This window comes from Oxyura jamaicensis, chromosome 8, assembly GCF_011077185.1.
Source record: "Oxyura jamaicensis isolate SHBP4307 breed ruddy duck chromosome 8, BPBGC_Ojam_1.0, whole genome shotgun sequence".
Classification (NCBI taxonomy): Eukaryota; Metazoa; Chordata; class Aves; order Anseriformes; family Anatidae; genus Oxyura; species Oxyura jamaicensis.
This window is the reverse complement of record NC_048900.1, coordinates 22,545,679-22,565,895: the sequence shown is the minus strand read 5'-3', so window position 1 is coordinate 22,565,895 and position 20,217 is coordinate 22,545,679. Positions and strand designations below refer to the sequence as shown.

The window sequence follows — 20,217 nt, the reverse complement described above, 5'->3', positions numbered from 1 at the left end:
TGAGATGACAAGAAGTTCATTGACGTAGGGTGTATGTAAATTCTGTTGTCTGTTGCAGCAGGAATCTATACATTGCAATTAAATTTCCAAGGTTGTCAGTACTCATGCTGCATCGTCCTGTGGAGTTATAGGAATCTAGATTGTTGGCCCTCCGGGGAACTACTCCCAAGTGTCAAATCAGTAGGCTGCATTTTGTGTCATCTTTACTGATTCATCGCCTGTCTCCTCAGTAGTCTCCTGAAGGATTTAAGGAAGCTTGAATCCATGAGACGAATGCTTAGACCTTTCTGTTTAGAAGGGTACGGTCTTGCTGATCAGTTTGGGGAGAAGGAAAGAAGTCAGACTGCTGCTGTGGAATGGATTTCATTAAAATATTTTGAAGATCACAGTGCACTTGTATGAGGTGGTTGAATCAAGTGTGAGCAGTGACTGTGAGATCTGAGCTCCGCTGGGTAGGGATGGCAGCGCCGTGCCTTCTCCGAGTCTCAGCTCCTGCTGAGGGCACTGCACAGGGCTCCGTGGGCTGGGACTTCTCCCTTGATGCAAGTTCCTTCGGGAACAAGGTTCTTGGAAAAAAATGATGGTGGTGTTGAAATCTCTCTGTTTTGGTAACTATAGAAAATAGTTTGACAGATGGCAAGGACAGGTACTGGATGAAGCATTTTTACATACTGCTGTCAAAGATCTAAGCTAGTGGTAAAGTGAAAAAAACGCTGCTTAGAGCAGCAAGAGTCACATGTATTTACAGCTGTATTATTATTATTTTAAGGAGACTCATGTGCAGCTAACTTCTCACTAGCACCAAATTATTTCTGTTCTCCAATGAGAACCAATTTCTCCCCTTGGACCTGCCATCTGGACAGATGGTTGGTCTTTGAAGTAGCTGGGGATAACAGCCCCAGGCTTCTCTTTCATGTGAAATGACGTTTTCTTTGGGCTTTGGTAGGCCTCCTAGCTGTAGTGTGTCAATATAGGGCAACCTCATCGTCCGTCGTCCACCACAAAAGGCTAGTTCTTCATTCTCTGTCCCTGTAGGTGTATACGTATGCAGAAATGCTGTCCTTTCCTTTCTCTTATCCAAAATCTATCTCTATGGAGTGACCAAGGAGTATTTTAATAGTTGTTTGAAGGCCCTGCCTGTGGAGGGATAGAAAACATGCTGTGGTGTTTCGTCTGTGAAGACCGATGAGGAACCACTTTAGTTAAGAAGCAATGAGGAGGATTTACTTCTTCATTTTCTACTTTCCTACTGTAGTCTTCTAGATCTGACTTTGGATACTATAAAGTACCGTTGTTTCTATCAAACATTTCAGATTCTCATGGACAATGAAATGTCTGCCACTGACTGATGCAAGGAGTCAGTAACTCCAAAGAGACCCTTACTGGTTAGCAGGTAACGCTACTCCTTTCAGAAGTGAGCCAAGCATGCGATGCTGGGTAGCAACAATCCTTCCAAGTGACTGAAACATGGCAAAACGTCTAAAGCATGATTATTGATTTGGTATCCAGCTATTGATAATGTGCTAATTATGCTTGCTAAGTTAAAGAAGGCTTGTCCTTTTCATCCTCCTCATGTTGACTTTGGGACAGTCGTCTCAACCCTGTTGGTTATGGAACTGCTGACACTGCTGGAGCTTTGCAGCTGTTACACAATGGTTTGGGTTGAAAAGTAATCAATTTTTTCAATGAGCAGTGAAAATAATTGGTAAGTTAGGGCTTTTTTGGCATTGCAACTTCATGCAAAAGGGTTGAATGAAAAGGAAATGCTGTGTTACTTTTTAACAGAGAAGTCAAAGATCCCAAAGTCATTTATCTGACAGTGAGCATCCTCCGTTTCTTCCATGTGAGTAATGATAGGTGCTTATAAAATGCCAAGAGAGAATTCTGAGTTTGAGCCAGCCTCCTTTCCTTCATACCCCCTTGTTGTTTGCCATTCTGCAGGTGTCCCATACTGGGTAATCTTTAACCTGTGCAGTAGCTGTGGATCCTCACGAAGAACCAAGTGCACCAGAAGTTTGGCAGGCTCTAGGAGGAGAAACTGTGGTTGGGAGGTGTGGGAGAGAACTGGATAGCTGGGGAGTTTTCAAACAAAACAGATCTTTATCAAAAAAACCAATTAATCAAAACTGAAATATTTCTTAAAGGTGTTGGTTTTTACGAAAGTTCATAGAAACACAAGCAAAGCTATAATGGGAGTGTTTTTGTTGGAAACATGCCTGGCTTTCTGCCAACTTGTCTGCTGTTTTCTGTAATGAGATATTGAAAGACTTCAATTCTCTGAATATGTTTTAGTCTCTGGCGTCTTGCCTGTTTTGGGGAGCAGAGCAAAAAATGCGAGCATGTATGAGGTTCTGTGGCCAGCAGTAATGCGATCAGGTAGCTTCCTTCTCCGTCCCTTGAGGAGTTTCCAGTGCGTGTTAGCTGCCCTTAGGGGAAGGGCAGCTTGGAAGGACACTGGGCTTGGAAAAAAAGGGGTCTTGGCAGGAGAACTGACAAGTGGGGATGTGCAGCTGCCGAGATAACGTACCTGTCAGCGGTGGAGGCTGAACTGCTGTCAGCAGGTGCGCGTGGTCCTTCTCTTTGTCAGCTGGAAATCTCAACAAAAGCCCAGTGCTGTACTCTTTCTTGCGCTCAGAGTACACAATTTCACTGAAGTGAAGTGCAAAAAGCACCTTTGTTCAGCATATCCTTTTTTTCTCAAGTTGTAACTGGCTTGAGGGGACCTTGTGTAACAGTGGCAGGTACAGGACTGCTGAGGGAGAGAAAGATTTTGAGTCTTTGCCTTAAAAGTGTCTGAGAAATTGAGTAAGACTAAAGAGAAAGGTTAAAGATTGGGAGGATTTTTACTTAAAAAATAATAAATTCATTACAAAGCTAGCCTTCATTTCACTCCAAGTCCTCATCTCTACCTCCAAAGGGAAATCTTTGTCCTTGAGGAGTATGTCATTAAAATGTTAGCTGGTCTAACCATGGATTACTTGCACGTTTCCATAGTAATGACACTTCCCAGAGCTTTATATTACGGTCTGTAGGGTATTTACTGTACGTCAGCCTTTCTGAAACCGGGTAACTGTCTTAAAAAGCCTCTGATCTGTTACCTGCTTGTCACAATGTGTAGGGAGAGTAGATTGAACACTTCAGAAAGAAGGTTACTAAACAATCTCGTGGAAGTGCTGAGTGACTTAAAATTGACTATATCACAGTATTTGATGGTTGTGGTTATTTGTAACACTAAGATGGAGTGAATCCTGCATTTAAACCTGCTGTATTTTTACTTACCTGGCCTGCAGCCCTTGGAAAATACTAGAAGAAAAGAGTTATGGAGACATTCTTAAACTAAGTGGCATCTGTTTTAAAAGTGCAGATGAGAGTTTAATTAACTGGCAGGTTTATCTTGTACAAAGATACTGCTTGACTCGCTGCTATTTGGGCTGTAGCACTTGGAGACCCAAGGCATTCTTGTTTTTCATTCCTCCTGAATTAGTGCCATTGAAAACTCACACGTAGGGCTCAGTAGCTCTTAAATCATGCACACTTGTGAAGTTTTTGATTAAAAGCCTAGCTGGGAAAAGTACGTATGTCGTGGAAGTTGCAGTGTACTTTACTGAAGTTAAATTTGGGATTGGTGTAGCCTGTTGTTTTCCACAAGAGACCTTAATTTAAAAAATAAAAATCCACCAGCGCTAAACTTCAGACACTTGCCTGCTCCCTTTGTTGTCTCCATGTTGGAGGTAGTTTAAATTTCAGGGAATCATGTCTGTTAAACCTTGAGTAGCCATCTAAAAGAAGTTTGAACTTGTGTAGTTATAGTAAAAAAAAAAAAAAAAAAAAAAAAAAGCAATTATGTGCAGCCCAGAAAACATGAAAAACATTCCCTGGGCAAGGGCCAGTCGATGGGCCTGCTGGGCCAAGGCTACCTGAGGAGCAGGCCCGGCGGCCATCTGGGCCTGACAGCAGCAGCCGATGGCAGGCCCTGCCATCTCCATCCAGCCGTCAGCTTGCTTGTTTCCCCCTCCTCAGTCACACTGATCTGGGATTGGGATTTAGCTCAGGGAAGCTGGAGAAGAGGGGCTAGGGCTGCTAAAGAAAGAAAGCCCAGAGGTGGTGGCTCACACATGAGAGGCCCTGTCATGGCTGCGCGCACCAGCCCTTGGGATTGCCCTGAGGTGCTGCAGGTGTCCCTGTGGCTGTTGCCTTTGGGTTTTGGGAAGGTCCCTGTGGTAAAGCAGTCCTGTCGGTGAGGGCGGGATGTTTGTGTTTCTGGTGCTCACAGTCAGTTCTTTAATAGAACAAATAGGCCCATTGTGCTGTTAATCTCTTCAGGTCAACGTTCTTTCTCTCCCAAGAAAAAGGAGCACCACCAGGATAGCTGGCTCTAATCACGGCTGGTCTGGGGACGTGCTGAGATTGTGCCTGTGACTAGATCAGAGTTGGACCCGGCAACATGGAAAGAAACACAGCTGCTCTCAGAAGCACTTCTGTTGACTTCAGGCCAGACTTCTTTATTGTAGGATTTTTAGCTCTTTAATGTTAATCAAGCAAAGTACATCAAACCGCATTTTTAAAATTTAAATCAAAATATGGAGACTCTTTAATGCTCTTCATCATTTCTCGTAGAAACATTTTGGGATTTCTCCTAGCAGGGATGTGCATGTGTCAGAAACACTGAAATGGAAGGGCACGTTAGCTTATTGGGCAGAGGAATAAAGGGCCTGATTCTGTAGCCAGGAGAGGAAAAAACCTATTGCTATTCTAAGAGCTCAAAGTATTGAAAGTAAAGAATGATATCCATGGCTCTCTGGAAACTGAGTATCCACCTTTTGTATTTTTAAAATGTGCAAGCTATTGAAAGCATTTTTAAAAGTCTGTTGTGAAAAGGAGACTGGCTTCCATGAGTCAGGTTTTACAGGAACTGGTCCAAGCCTTGTTCTTCTCCCTGAAGAATTTCCTTCCAATTTCCTCTACAGAATATAAGGTTCTACAAGCAAATGTGATATCAAGAACTGATACCCACCTATTAAGGAAAAGAAGACCTGCCTGTAGTAAGGACACTTGGTGAAATGTCTAGTGCTCTGTGTCCATACACCAAGCTCCTGTTCCTTACCTTTCTGGTCCTTGTTTGCTTTTCTGTGCCCAGTGCTTTGGAGTGAGCCCTAACAAAGCTGCTAAATAATTCCACCATGTATAAAGGAGCAAGACTTAATCTTACAAGGAGGGCTAGAGAAGTATTCAAGTACCTTAGAGAATACTTGAAAGCCTCTTCTGGAAAGCTCCTATTACCAGCATAAAACAGGCTCTTACCCAGTAAAATACCTTGAGATTTTTGGTCCAAGCCTTAATTTGCAAGACCCAGTGAAATCACTGCTGGTGCTGGTATCATTTTTTAAGAAAACTCTACACAGCTGTGTGTGTTTTTTTTTTGTTTTTGTTTTGTTTTGTTTTACATAAATTTTCATGCACTTGGTGATGATTCAGAATCTACAAAAGATTCTGGAGTAAATAAACATCTGAAGGTTTTTAAACTCAGATTTATTACCATGTGCAGATACTGATGAGACTCAGAAGCACTGCTTGTCTTATTGCTTGCTTAGAGAGGCAAACCCCAAAAGCAAGGTGGGGAGGAGGGAGGACTTGAAGACCCTTTTGATTCAGGAGCTGTGAGTGAGGAAGATGGAACAACACAGGGCACCGTAAGAAAAATTGCATGTATAGGCTGAGAGCTTCAAGCAAAGTAGGGTTAGACCTGTCTCCTGCTCTCAATGGCACTTTATACAAGTGCTTCGGCGCTGCACAAACAACTGCAGTAGTTGAGCTGGGAGTAAATGAAGCCTCCCGACCAGGAAGCGACTTCACTGAATCCGAAGGTTTTCACCTTCTTTTTATAACAAGCCCAGTTATTGCCTCACTAGATATGTGCACACCTGAAAGTTCCCAGCTCACCCCATAAAAGGAACCTGTATGCCGGGCTTTAATGCCCCATACCGCAGCATGAATGCTGCTATCTGAATCAGGTGTTTGGTCAGCAGCCCCAGGGTGCAAATGTCTGGGTCAAGGTTCAGATTTAGTTTAGATTGGCTCGATTAAAGTATCTGCTGGTTTGTCTGAGAACAGTGAAGTTACTGTGTTGGATATTCAAGATGAAATGGTATTTGGAACTGCAGTTGAAGCGGTGTTTTCTCTTCTTTAATGTGGGAGGTGTGGCCGGGAGGTGAGCAGATGGCTGGTGCCAAGCAGCACACCTCTCGGTGCTAAGCCACTCTGCGCTGGGGCTGGAGATGAAACTCTTCTTTCTGCTCGTTTTATTTGTGTTTCTGCTTGTACGCCGGGATTGCGTGCACCTGAAAGATGGCTGTTGTTGGTGCACATCGGCCCTGCTCTCTGGTGCTTGTGTAGTCTGGGCTGCGGGGCTGGGAGCGCAGATGTTCAGCATCTCACTTGGAACGTGTTGGCAAATCTCTGTGTGTAGCTGCTTGCTTTCTCTGAATTGAGATGCTACCTGTCCCTGCAAAACACTCCACCTGTCTCACGAAATGCCTCAAAAACACTTAGCTTCAGCGGGAGCGTTGGGAGGAGAACCTCAGCCTCTGCAGAGCAGAGGAGGGCACTTGAGAAACCTCCCCGGAAGGAAACAGCATAATGCATTTCTGCTGACAGACAAGTCTCTACCGATACATCAGTGTGCCTCTGGTTGCTGAAACAATCCTGGTGCAGGACTTAGGATCATGACAAAATTGTTTGCATAGCTGCAAAAATAGACCAGGTAGAAAGAGTTCTGTGTTTTATGCCTTTACGTTGTGTAACGTATTTTAAGAACAAAAGTAAAAGCTTGTTTGCATGGATCTCAGAATAGGGGAATTCCAGGCAGGAATGCACTGGGCCTACATACACGCAGTTCTGCCTGTCTTGGGGGGATTTGTAGCACCCTCTTTCCTGTGGTAGACATTTCTACTATGTAAAGAGGTGCTGCCACTAATAATGAGCTGATGTCCCTTTTCCCTTAAGTTCCTATTCAGCGAGGCAAAGCTTCTGTTCCTAACGGGGAGCCTGAGCAACAAATCCAGCAGGGAATATGAACCTCAGGCCTGTGATGGATGTGCTGCTGCCCAGCCACCACTTCTTTCGCCAGCAGCGTTTTGCCGTCTGATGGAGAGCTCACCTGTTTGCTCTTCTGGGTTGCCATAAGGATTTGTGATGCTTTAGTAACTGCAGCTTTCCCATAGCTGTGCACCGTGCCCTGCAGGCTGTGGCTGTCAAACACAATACGCCTTTGTAACTTGGTTTTGGAGGTTTAGGCAGGGATAGCACTTGTAGTCATGCCTGGGCCAGTCTTCCATTTCACAAAAACTCGTGTGTTCCTTTTCTGCCTTCGCCTTATTCCTCAAGCACGTTTGGTTTGAGTACTGGGAAATCTAGGATCACAGTGCAGCAGCTGGCTTCAAAATTCCTTAAAATTTAAGAATTCCAAGTTCAAGATGCATATTTTGTCTCACTTTTTCACTGTCATGTTTCCTAACATTGTAGTGATTGTTTCCCCCTGCTTACCTTTCTTTAATCTGTTCATTTTCAGCTCTTCCTCCAAAGCCCCCCAAACCAATGACTCCGGTCAATACAAATGGAATAAAGGACAATTCCAGTTTCTCTCTGCAGGAAGCAGAGTGGTACTGGGGGGACATCTCAAGGTAAGCAATATTTACTACTAAAAATAGAATGAACCTGTTAGACATCAGGAGAAAAAGAACGTGCCTATTTTAGACAGCGTTTTGCAGGATGGAAGTGCTTCAGGACTGTGCTTGGCAGAACACCTAAATGCTAGAGCATGCAACTGGACTCAAGACTTGTGTTTAAATTACTATTCTGGTAGGGATATTGTCAGTCCTGGTGACAGTTATTCGGGGTTTTTAACTTTCTCCAGATACACAAACTCTTTAAAAAAGAAAAATAGAAAAAAGTGCTTCAGAGTGTGCTAGCTAATAAGGTTTTCTAAGCCTGTGGTGCTGGGGTGCGTGTAGTTCAGCAAACCTTCAGTAGGAGGCTTGTTCAGGATAAAAGGACTAGCATTTTTATTTTGGGTTTCTTGAACATTTGGTTAAAATTGCATCTGTATTAATTTCTATTACATGGTAGTATAAAAATAGCTCTTAAAAGTGCTGTCACCAGCTCTCCATAGCAGATGGTACAGACACGTACCAAATAAATTTGGTTTTGCCCCTTAAGGAAACACCTTTCTATGTGCTCAAGAAAATAGATGGCTTGGTTTAGGTTCAGCAAATGAAGTGCAGGTTTTTACGTAATTAATTGTGTAAAAGAACTCTAGTGTCCAGTCAACTCTTTCCCTCTTAAGATGCTTCTGCAAAGTCTAGAATTCAGAACAGTAAGGGAAGACATGAGCAAGCCGGGATTGTGATCAGAAATTGCTCCAACTTGTGCACATAATACTTTGAAACACTGTCAGATAAAGGCCAGAACACCTATTTGCCGCAGTAGTTCAATGAGGTTCTGAGAAGGGAAATAAAGTTTTCATATCTTTATTGTACCATCCTTATCTCTATAAAGCAAACCTGCATAGATCTTGTTTTTGAAGGGCCTAAGCAATGATATTTTTCTGTTAAGATGAAATCAAAGCAGAGTGGCGAAACCTGATCACAAAACCCACTCGGCAGGGTTTGTTTACAACACCTCAATACTGGTAGTTCATTGACTGTGGGTTTGTTCCTTGTTTACCAGTGCACGTGATGGCAGGAGCTAAGGCAGCACAAATCATTTGGAGTGGCTATATTGGATTAAAATGTGATACACACATGCATAAAGCTGGCATTGTTCGTGGCCTTAATTTGGCAGCCACCAGGTACAGACTGCATCGGGCTGTCAGGTCAGGAACCACGTTCTTCAGTCCAGTACTGCCTTGAAAATTATGTCCTGAGCTCCAGGATACAAGTTAGAGGCATAAGCCCCAAGCCCTTAGACTGTATCTGTCTATTCAGAGAGTCAGGCCTGATCTGTAAAACGTTCTGCGAGAAGTAAGCTGATACACACAACGATACTTAGGAGTCAATCTTACTAGCAGAGTGGTTTTCTTCAGGTAGCCAAATCAAAACTGAGGCTACTTGGTAAGAATACTTTTGTTCCTTAGTATTTGAACAAAAAAGCCACTGTTGGTTTTTCTTTGTAAAATTCAAATAGGCTTCCTACCTCACTTAGATAATGTTGAGGCTACCTGATAAACTCTACTTTCCAAATGATTGTATTAAAAAGTGCTTAGTGCTCTTAAGAACCTGTGAGGGAGCTGTTACAAAGTGTGATATGTAATCTGGGTGAAATGTTCAAACCTGTCAAGACACTTAACTCTTCAACTGAAAGCATTTTCGTAGTGCTTATAGGCACCTGCTTCCACTAACACGTTTCTCCATTTAGTGTAAAGCTCTGGGCTGAGTATTCCTTTTGCTTCAGTTGTAAATAAGTAAAAGTTGCACTGAAGCTAGTGAGGTTGTAGTGGTTTAAAACTGCTGTAAATAAGATCAAGGTTAAGCCAATAATGAGTCTCTTGAGGCTAGAACTGTGCTAAACTCTGGGCAACTTTGAGAGATGGTGCTAGAGCCCGTTTCTTAAGAGGTCAGGGCTGGCTTCTCAAAGGGCACCTGTTTCCAGTGTGGACTTTAAAACCTGAGCAGATTACAGTGAAAGGTTGTGAACTCTGAGACACAGCTGCTACTGTTGCTTAAAAACAGACTCCTTCTTAAGCGGCAGTTGAGTGCAGCTGCTATTTTTTACTATAACTACACAAGTTCAAACTTCTTTTAGATGGCCTAGAAGAGTAGAGAGCCTGAGTGTGAAGAAAGACTGCATGATATTTTGAAGACTGAACTCCTTATGCATGCTGGTGTTACTGGCCCCAGTACTGATACCTGTGGTGAAGATGATTGCGTCTCTAATGCTTTTTATTTTACTTTCCATTCCCCAGGGAAGAAGTAAATGACAAATTACGAGACATGCCAGATGGAACATTCCTGGTGCGCGATGCATCGACCAAGATGCAGGGAGACTACACTCTGACGTTACGGTAAGCACTGGTTAGTTGTCATCCATGCAGTAAAACCCTGAGTAACTAACTAGTTGCTATACCAGTGACAGTAGTGCCTTCAGGTTGAGAGATGTTCCCCAGGGGTTGCAGATCACAGAATGAACCCATGAATAGCCAGGTCTGATAGCCTGTTCTGCTCCGTGCACTGAATCCTGCCTCTCACTGAGCAGTACTGTAAGGATCTCTTCGTCAGTGAGGTAGGACCTGGGGAAGGGAGCCCCTCAGTAAAGCTTCTTAGTTTCAGAACTGTTAAGGTATATGGTATTTATAAAGCAGGGCTTTAATTAATGGGAGTGAGCTGAATAACTCATCAGCATGCAGCTCTGGAGATCTAAACACAGTGTCTTTGTAAAAAGAGTGTCTCGTGCTTTCTGATCTAAAGTTTAGGAAATATTGAATTGGATCCATGTTCCTTTCTTCATTAAAATCATCTACAGCAGTGAGGCAGCAGACCTCATGTGACTAGCTGCTGGGGCCCTGCCCAGCCGGTACAGCCACTTGCCTCTGCCAGGCTCTCAAGGCTGGCTGTTAGAGGCAAACAATCGAGACACACAAGCCGCTGCTGCTGCAGCACGCCTTTGGGAGTTGCTGTGATATGGCAGATATTTGTTCTTGCCTTGCAATTCAGTTGACTTACGGCAAGTGTGACCCCCTACCAAGGGTGTAGTTTAAATACTCTGACTTCTGCTTTGACATTCAAGACTTAGATGCTAAGATCTGGCACGATTTGGTTATTTTGCTGAATGCAGGTGTCTTTGGGAACAAAAACTGAGAGTGCAAGAAGGACAGAATATTGTCCAAACAATCTGTTGGGAAAAAAATGAAGAAATGAGCAGTATTTGTGGGAACTGCTGGGATGTATAAGTCTGGATAATGTAAAGTCCTAAACTTACAACCATGTTGTAATCTTCAGAGGATTTTGTTTAGGTTCATGTATCCTGTATTTGCATCCATAACTCAAAAGACTTGTTAATCACTGTATGACTGTATACTCAGATGTATACTGTTAGTGACCCCAAATTGCAGGAAATTTTGATTTGGTTTCAATATGGTTTTCTCCTTTACTCAACCTTCGGCATCCATCCTTTCCTTTTAAAAAAGTCTGGCTAAGGAATGTCTTAAATATCATAAGCTGACTCCAGAGTGAGTGAGAAAAAAAAAAAAAAAAAAAAAAAAAGAATTACTTTGGGCTTTGCTCCTGTTCAAATAATAGCTGATGATAATTCTGTGTGCATTGACTCTTAAACTACCTAATATCTGCTAGCATATAAAGAACCATTATAAAGGTGCACATGTTAAACTGTCCGGCTTCAAAGGCTTGCCCAGGAACTTCACTGGTGTCATTGTTAGCAGCCCCAGTGTTGAAGGGGATGGGAGGTTTGCAGTAAAACCTCTAAATGATTGTACTGCTTTACAGGAAGGGAGGCAACAATAAACTGATAAAGATCTATCATCGGGATGGAAAATACGGCTTTTCTGATCCCCTGACGTTTAATTCAGTTGTGGAACTGATTAACCACTACCGCAATGAGTCTCTTGCTCAGTATAACCCGAAGCTTGATGTGAAGTTGATGTATCCAGTGTCCCGGTACCAACAGGTAAGGTCTTTACGGGACACAAGTAAACATTAGTGCAGACAAGAAAAAAAGTGCAACTACTATAGTCTGTTACTCTGTTTTCTCTATGTAAAGATTTTCTTTTATACAAGGTTCTTTTTTTTTGAAAACTTGCAAAATGTGATTTCATACTTGACCTCACTTTGCTCATACTAACGGTTCTTCCATTTAAGCTGCCGCTTCATTCTATCAAGCAGTCCAGTAGAGAAGTGAAACCCAAGCATGCAGCAGATTTGAGTCTCTGAGAAGTTTTTTATTTTTCCTCTTGAGTCCTTGTAGACCCAAGGGGTACTGGTCTAGGCAGTGTTGCTCTTGAAGCACATATGAGCACGTGCATAGCCATCTAGATTTTCAAAAAATATTTTAATATATCTTATTCCATAGCCTGAGACATTGTCCTGCTTTAAGGAGAAAGAACTGTGTTTAAAAAAAATGTGATCTTCAACTTCAGATTCCAAGTAATTCAGTTCCTTCTTTCTCCAACAGTGGACAGGAATGATAGCCAAGCTGTATTGTATGTTCAGAGGTATTTTTGGTACAGTTCTTGATGTCCCATAGTTCCAGTTGCACCGTCTGTAAACCATGGAACTTAGTGTGTGGAGGAAGGGATTTACGTGTGATGTTTGTGTGTTCTGTAGAAGCCTAATGATAAAAATGCTGCAATAGCTGTAAAATGCAAAAGCACCTAAGTGAACAAATGAAAATTCTTAAGGAAAAGCTGCTTGTTGGAAGACTTACTAGATTTTTGTACGTACAGGATCAGTTGGTGAAAGAAGATAACATAGACGCAGTAGGTAAAAAGCTTCAAGAATACCATGCTCAGTATCAGGAAAAGAGTAAAGAGTACGACAAATTGTACGAAGAATATACCAGAACATCACAGGTTAGTTCCGCTTCAGCTACCTATAGAGTCTGTTTCTTGTTACCTAAAAAGTAAAGAAAATGGTTTAAACCTGCTGTGGCTAGCAGAGTCAATCCGAGATCTGAAAATACAGGGAAGAAACTTTGTAAATTGTGGAAATGTATAAGATTGTTTGAAGGTTGATAGAAGCGCAGTGAATATTACTTGCTGCTGATAGCCAGAGAGCTGTGGTGTGGGGTGAGGCAGAAATAGGAGCTGAGCTTCCTAAGGTAAGGTAGAGCAATGGAGAAAGCCATCACCTACAAGCCTTACACTGCAGGCTTCTTCCTCGGCTGCTGAATATTTCCAGCTGCTCCATGCTGCAGTGAGAATTTTAGAAGGGTTTGTTCAGGTTCTGTGAAGTCAAGTTTAAATAAGATTCCAGATATTATGCATTAAGGAAGTGTGAATACAGTATTTGGACTGATTCTTGTAACATAAGATAGTTCATACATCAGGAGGTTTGCTGGCAGTCTTCCTGCGTGCTAAGATGGAAAATATGACTAAAATATTTCTGAGGGGTTTGCAGCCTAACAGAGAGCATCATCGGGGGGAAGGAGGCACTAGACATGCAAGGAGCAAGTCCTCCCTGTACTTCTGTGATGCTGCTCAGGCATTTATCTAAATTTAAAACTGATTAATCACGTTTTGACTCAGGGCTGACTAGTTCATCGTCCCAGTCAGTTTAGGGAACATAACAGGAGTCTTGTGTTGTCTGTTTCGTGAACAAATGATGGACTCTTTCCTCATGTAGGAAATTCAGATGAAGAGGACCGCAATTGAGGCGTTTAATGAAACTATTAAGATATTTGAGGAACAGTGCCACTCCCAAGAGCGATACAGCAAAGAATACATTGAGCGATTTCGCAGAGAGGGGAATGACAAAGAAATTGAACGGTAGGCTCTCAAGTCATGTTTGCTTACGAAGAAGAGTTAGAGTCCACACTGGCACTCCTGTGAAGTTCATCTACATTGCATCATATAAAACACTTTGTAAACTAAGTATTGTCACCGAGACATTTCCCCAAGGTTTCTGAACCTTCAGTAAAGGTTCCTTCCTCTTCTGTTGGAAATTGCAGATGGAAGATGGGAGAGATCTCCAGATTATTCTTCTCTAACTTCACATTAATCAAGATACTGTGATCAGGACCAGAAAATAATAATTTAATCTGCTTATCCCAGTTCCTTTTGGATATATATATATCCAAATATATATATATATGTATAGGCTATATATATATATATAGGCTCAGAATATGATTCAGAAAAATCTTTACTTGTAAACTGTGCAGCATTAAAATGAACACAGATCTGGTAAATCTGATAGTCCGTAATCAGTTTTAGTCACTTTTGAAGGAGCTCCATATTTAATTGCCACTACTTGATAGTAGGTATTAATCACCTACAAGAAATTCAGTGAGGAGCTTGTTTGCATTTGCATTTTTGCAAAAAAGAGGTTGTACCTGGACTTTGAAGAAATGCCAAGTATAATGCCTAACTAGACACAGTGCTTTATGAGTCATGGTTGGGTGGCCCTGGGGAGATTTTTAGGCTGAAAACAGTTACCTGTAACAATCGTATTGTGCCACGGTGGTGCTTCGTTCTGACTAAGGATCAATTAACAGGGGAAATATGTTATTTTCCTGAAGTGTAGAAACCTGCAAATTAATCTTGGATGAGGAGACATGCAGCTTTACTTCCTGGTAGCTCTTAATCAGTAATTGGAGTCTGCATTTGAAAACTTGCTAGCAATAATACCTGTGGAGGGATTGCATAACCGATATACCAAAAAGTAAACCCGAGGGTGGAGAAGAAGGAATCTGTTCTAGCTTACACTTCTTGAGATAATTTGTTCCTGTGTCTCTGCCAGAAGGAAATAGTTTAAGGTAAGCTGAAAGCTCAAACTTTGCAAAAGGGTGGTAGGCCTTCTGGCAAGTGGTCTCGCACTTTTCTGGCATTCTTCCCGTAATGTTCGTGTTAAGATGGGGCAGTCAAAGGGAGGAGGTGCTGTTACAGTATGGCTCGTGATACTCTTACATGCAGTGCTACTGGTAAGGTTCAGTCCCTTTTAGACTGGGTTGACCTCACCGCTCGAATACTACACTCATTTGCAGGATAATGATGAACTATGAAAAATTAAAATCACGCCTGGGTGAGATCCATGACAGTAAAATGCGTCTGGAACAGGATTTGAAGAAGCAAGCTCTGGACAACAGGGAGACTGATAAGAAAATGAACAGTATCAAGCCTGACCTAATTCAGCTCCGCAAAATCAGAGATCAGTATCTTGTGTAAGTAAGACTGACCTGTACCTCTAAATAGTGTCTCTGATGAACCTGACTAATCACTGTTTCCATCAGGGTAGTGGGAATTCAGTTTTCTTTTCATATCCAAGGTTCTGTCAGTGCTAAGGTACTTTACTGTACCAGTAAAGGGGTCATCACCGAGGATTATGCAAGGAAACAGAAGTTCTCTTATAGAATCTGTGGTCTTTCTGTGGCTCTTGCTACTGGAGAACAAACTAAGCTCCAGACTGTTTCTTTGTGGGATCTTTTGTCTGAACTTTAGCTTGCTCAGTATGAAAACCCCCATGCGTACTCTGAAGTAACATACTAGTGCTCTCTTCTTCTGGCAGATGGCTCAATCACAAAGGGGTGAGACAGAAGCGAATAAACGACTGGCTGGGGATCAAAAATGAAAACATTGATGAGTAAGTGTCATACATATGATTTCACTGAGCAGTGCTCCATTAATAAATGGTATCTTTTGTGGAGGTTGGTAATACGAAGCACCGATTTCTCAGTAAAGGACTGCAGACAAAGGAAGGCATTCTGTAGGGGAACTGCATGTCATGTGAGGCAGCAGCTCTGCTGAAGTGTTCAGGATCACAACTAAGTTGGAACAATGAAGTACTGAGTTGAAGCCTGTCGCATGAAAGGCTGTCAGCAGATACCAAACGATTGTTAGGAGCCTGGACTCCCAACTTGGGTGGCTTTATATTCCTTTGAATGATTTCCACAAAAATAAGTCACTCAGTTTATTAACTCTTTACTACGCACTGGCTAAGTTAACAGTTTTTCCCTCTCTTAGCACATACTTTGTGAATGAAGAAGATGAGAACCTGCCACATCATGACGAGAAAACTTGGTTTGTCGGGGATCTCAACCGCATCCAAGCAGAAGACTTGCTCTGCGGGAAACCTGACGGAGCATTTTTAATTCGAGAGAGTAGCAAGAAAGGATGTTATGCTTGTTCTGTGGTGTAAGTCTATTTTCCCATTTGTTTTAACTGTTCAATTCACGAATCTCTACCATAGCTCTTTATTCGGGAGAACAAAAGCCAGGCTTACTCTAGCCCTACCACTGAAATGTGAGGCTTGTTTGTAGGATGTCTAGCATAGTAGAAATGTTGTTGCAGAAATCTGCCTTGAAAGTGCAGTACCTGTAGTCCAAGCAGTCTCTTTGGACACCACAATTACCAGTACAAAATTCTGAAGTATTCCCACTTGAAGCTCTACAGTCACAAGCAAATTAAGGCCAAATTCTCCCATGCTCTTCCCTGCCAAGGAGCACATGGGAAGAATTAAAAAGGGGCTGTAAGCTGTAACGTCTTCTGTTCTCATTTATAGACGTGCCAAACTCCAGGTGTTTTCTGTGTTTAAGATAACAGCGATGCTTCAGAGGAGACATAATTCGTGAGCAGTAGTTTTTGACATTCACACAGCCTTGCATTGATTTCTTGTGTTTCGCTTTGTTTTATGCTGGTGTAATGGAGGTCAGAAATACTCTGATTCCATTATCTAAAAATCCTTCAAGCCTGTTCTTGAGTGCAAAATGGCTTTCACTGATTTATTTCACATGAGGTTAATTGCATCTGAAAGCGAGTCCGGGAAAGGAATATGTGAAGGTTTGTCACCTCAGGGTTACTGAAGACTGCAGGATCTGCTGGGTTCAGGATATCTCTTTGTCACAGTCACTGAAGTGACAGGTTCCTCAGGCACTTTCACCTGGTCGGTATCATGCTACCAGATAGCGAAGGGATGGCATAACGTAACCTGTTCCTACATGTGACTTGGATTGTAAAAGGCTCCAGTACAGGGATTACATAATACTTGATCTTTTTGGCAGATAAGTTATTCTAGCAGCTTTGGAAATACTGTGTTCCAGTAAATGCTTTGCCAAGTTAGGGACTCAGTCGCTATGACTTCAGATAATGAACCAGCTTGAACCCATGCCATGCTCAACATTAGAAAATGAGCGCTGAAGGTTAGTGCTGTATTTCACAAAATACTCTGTAGATCCTAAGAACGTGTGGGTTTTGGCTTCTGCGCTTAGTGGAAAGGTTTCCAAAGAGGCTGAGCGCTTTCAAAGTCTGTTGCTGACTTCAGGTGCTTATCTTCACGGTTAAGCTCTTAACTTTTTTTCCAAGAAAGGTTTGGAGAACAATGCAGCAGGGAATTGTACTGCTGGGACAGAAGAGCCTCCTTATGTGGATTATTATGCAAGAGTGTTTAATCACACGCCCTGAAGCACTGTTTCTTCGCAGACTGTTAATCTCCTCCGCTCGCATCTACTGGGTCCTCCATTATGTAATTTAGTGACTGGCAGGGTTGCTGCATTAGTTAATTGTTAATAGACTGTCACTTTGGGTTTGTTCTTTGATGTCAAACTCCCCTGTTTTCTCTCCTTGCAGAGCTGATGGAGAAGTGAAACACTGTGTGATCTACAGCACTCCGAGAGGTTACGGGTTTGCAGAACCATATAACCTGTACAGCACGCTTAAGGATTTGGTTCTTCATTACCAGCAGACGTCCCTCGTCCAACACAACGATTCCCTAAATGTCAGGCTTGCCTACCCTGTCTACGCACAGATGCCCCCCTCTCTTTGCAGATAAATTTTGGGGAGGAGGAAAGCGTTGGCTATCTTGGATTCTTTTCTACGATTTTTATTAGAACTTGGAGGGCATTCTTTCTCCTTAGACTGCTTGTTTTGCACAAGAAGTGATTCTGTGAATGTGAATCAAAAAGAGGCCTAGCAGCAACAAGACGACAACTTGGGTGTAGGTGTCCTGGTGCTACCTTAAAAGCTCAGCTGTGCTTTTACACTGATACTTGTGTTTCCTTATGAGGGGAATCAACTCAACAAAATGCATACAAAAATACTGGAAGCAAAACGTTGTTTTCTGGAGATAATTTTTTGCCAGGCACCTTCAGTGGAACTTCTAATTGGATTTTGTTTTCTCTTGTTCTAGCAGAGGCGATTCGAAGCCTCTGCCCGAGGCACCAGTAACGTCTTTCAGTCTTAAACTCCCAAGAAGCGAGGGGGGAAACTCTACCACAGCAATTCTTCTCTGTTAATTTAGCAGCTTCACTGCGATTCAGCCGAACTTCCAAAAGAGGGCTTGTCTTGAGGTAGCGTGGAATTTGGTGAGAAGACCAAAGGAATTACGGGAAAGCTTCAGGTTTTTATTTAAATGGAAAAATGCTTGTAAAGAAGAAAAGTCGCTTTATTTTTTTGCCAACGGTGACAAAGTTTTGGTTTCAATGGCACTACAGGTCTTCACTTAACGGAAACATTTATAACCAAATTGAACACACCAAAACTTTGTTTGTTGCTAGATTGAGCACTTACGGGGAAGGTTGCGTTAGCATCCGCACATACTTTCTACACCAAAACTTGAAACAAATAAAAGGAAAAGCTAAAACATTGTGTGGCTTCAAAACACTAAATGTGTCTGATCTGATGTAACTGCTCACTCTCCTCTTTTCCTCCTCCCCCTTCCTCCCGCTCCTCAGCTTGGGATTCTGTTTCCAGTTTTTAAAGATGCTTCAGAATGTAGACTAGAAGGAAGCTTGCACTCACGTGTTGCTGTTCCCTTGCTGAACAACGACAGACTCTCGTAATGCTTGATTTTGATATCAAAGAGGTAGGTGCAATCTAATGCTTCTGGATGGCTTACTGTACCAAATTGTTTCCTGAGGAGTAGCCACTTCGGGCTGTATGGAAGCGTGTGAGCTAATTATAGATCTCCTCCGATTTGTTCTTTGCAAGCTAGACTCTGACCTTCCACACCACTGCCGCCAAGCGAGGTTTTACACCGGTGTCATCTGAATTCCCTTGTAGTTGTTTTGGACATAGTGCAAAACGGGAAGGAAAGAGCGCTGTGCTCCTCAGGTACTGGGTGTCTGGTCCCACCCGTTGGCGAGGGCTGCTGTCAGATACTGGAGCCGGTAGCCCTGGGCTTTGTCAAGGGTAACAATCATCCGATAAATCCCCTCCCTGGAAAGTATACCGAGCAGCTTATTTCCATTCCTTAAGCTTCTGAAATGAAAAAGAGCTAAGTTTGGCAAACCGAGCCGCTTGGCATCAAAGCAGAACTGGCAAATTAATTGTTCAGTGTGCAACCTTGGAAGTTACTTTTGTTCCCATTACTGGAAGCGGTTCCCCTGAAACGCGCCCATTGTGCAGGGCAGGAAGCAGACCGTCGCGCGGATCTGAGAATGTTCTAGACCTGCTTCTGACCCTGTGGCTAATTTCCTGTTTAAATGTGGGTTTTCTGTAATGCCTGGGGAGGAATGCCAGGCTCCTTGGTGGCTCATGTTTACACTAGAAGTATTATCGAGCTGAATGTCGTGAATTTGCAAGCAGGGCAATGACAAGCCTGGAGCACTGATAGCCAGGAGGGGAGTCCGGGTGCCTGGCGTGCCCGCGAGATGTTTTGTTTTGCACTAATGACCCCAGCGCTTCCCAGGCACTTTGCGATCCGCCGGAGTGCAGAATGCTGGCAAAGACCTCCAGATGCCACTTTTCCATGAATTGAAACACCACGAGATTTAACCAAAGCTTGGAAAGAGAAGAAAACTCGTGCAAGCTGCTGTGTCAGAGTGACCTGCATCTGCTCGTGTCCCTCCTGTCCCACTTCCCCAAGAAAAGGAGAAAACAAAACAAAACAAACAGAGGTAGCCTTTGCTCGTAGTGAAAATCTGGAATGGATTCCTCTTGTGTATAGACGTGGAAGTTTTTCTTTTTGAAGACCCTTGCCCTACCTCTGGGAGAATTTGCAGTTCTAATCTGGTCACTGTAAAGCCATCGCTTTCGCACCCGTGGGCACCTGGCGTTCCCGTGGTGCTGGGCTCAGCCCGGTGAGGGAAAGAGTTCAGAGGCACGAACGACAGCCAGGAGCCTAATTCCTGTGGAAAATCTGTGCGAGAGGAGCGCCCGCTTTCTGTGCCTCTGCGATCTCCTCCTTACCCCGCTAACATTTGAAGCTGCTGGGACACGAATTTCTGATCCCTGCTTCTGTGGAGGGACACTGGCTGAAGCGCTTCGCATCTGCCACGGTTTTAGGTAGCGCTCAGGCTCAGCTTTGGTTTAGACAAGCGCAGGTCTGCTTCCAAGCTCGTAAATCCCGGCACACCCTCGCGGTACTGACAGCAGCGGGGCAGGGAAGCGGGGCTGGCTGAGGTTTCCCCGCAGAGGAATCCCACTGATCCTGTGAGGTCTCGGTGCAGGCTCCAGCCCCGGCCGTGCCAACGTAAACACCGAGTAATTCCGCTGGCGTCTGGCGGTGCCTCGGCCGCGCAGTGGTGTGAGCGAGTTCAGGCTCCGGCCCCCCTCTCCCC

General features: G+C 43.3%; 1 protein-coding gene across 4 annotated transcripts in view; it reads left to right on the top strand.

The window, feature by feature from the left end:
- The window catches only part of LOC118170375 (phosphatidylinositol 3-kinase regulatory subunit gamma), a 56,153-nt gene extending 36,623 nt beyond the window's left edge, over nucleotides 1-19,530 (top strand). For all 4 annotated transcript variants that reach the window (XM_035332515.1, XM_035332514.1, XM_035332516.1 and 1 more), the window contains 9 exons: nucleotides 7,568-7,679; nucleotides 9,959-10,057; nucleotides 11,496-11,676; nucleotides 12,452-12,577; nucleotides 13,350-13,492; nucleotides 14,710-14,886; nucleotides 15,231-15,305; nucleotides 15,686-15,856; nucleotides 17,288-19,530. In XM_035332515.1, the coding sequence (XP_035188406.1) occupies nucleotides 7,568-7,679; nucleotides 9,959-10,057; nucleotides 11,496-11,676; nucleotides 12,452-12,577; nucleotides 13,350-13,492; nucleotides 14,710-14,886; nucleotides 15,231-15,305; nucleotides 15,686-15,856; nucleotides 17,288-17,489 (1,286 nt within the window). In that variant the 3' untranslated portion in view covers nucleotides 17,490-19,530. The remainder of the gene's footprint in view (nucleotides 1-7,567; nucleotides 7,680-9,958; nucleotides 10,058-11,495; nucleotides 11,677-12,451; nucleotides 12,578-13,349; nucleotides 13,493-14,709; nucleotides 14,887-15,230; nucleotides 15,306-15,685; nucleotides 15,857-17,287) is intronic.
- The last annotated feature ends 687 nt before the right edge of the window (nucleotides 19,531-20,217 follow it).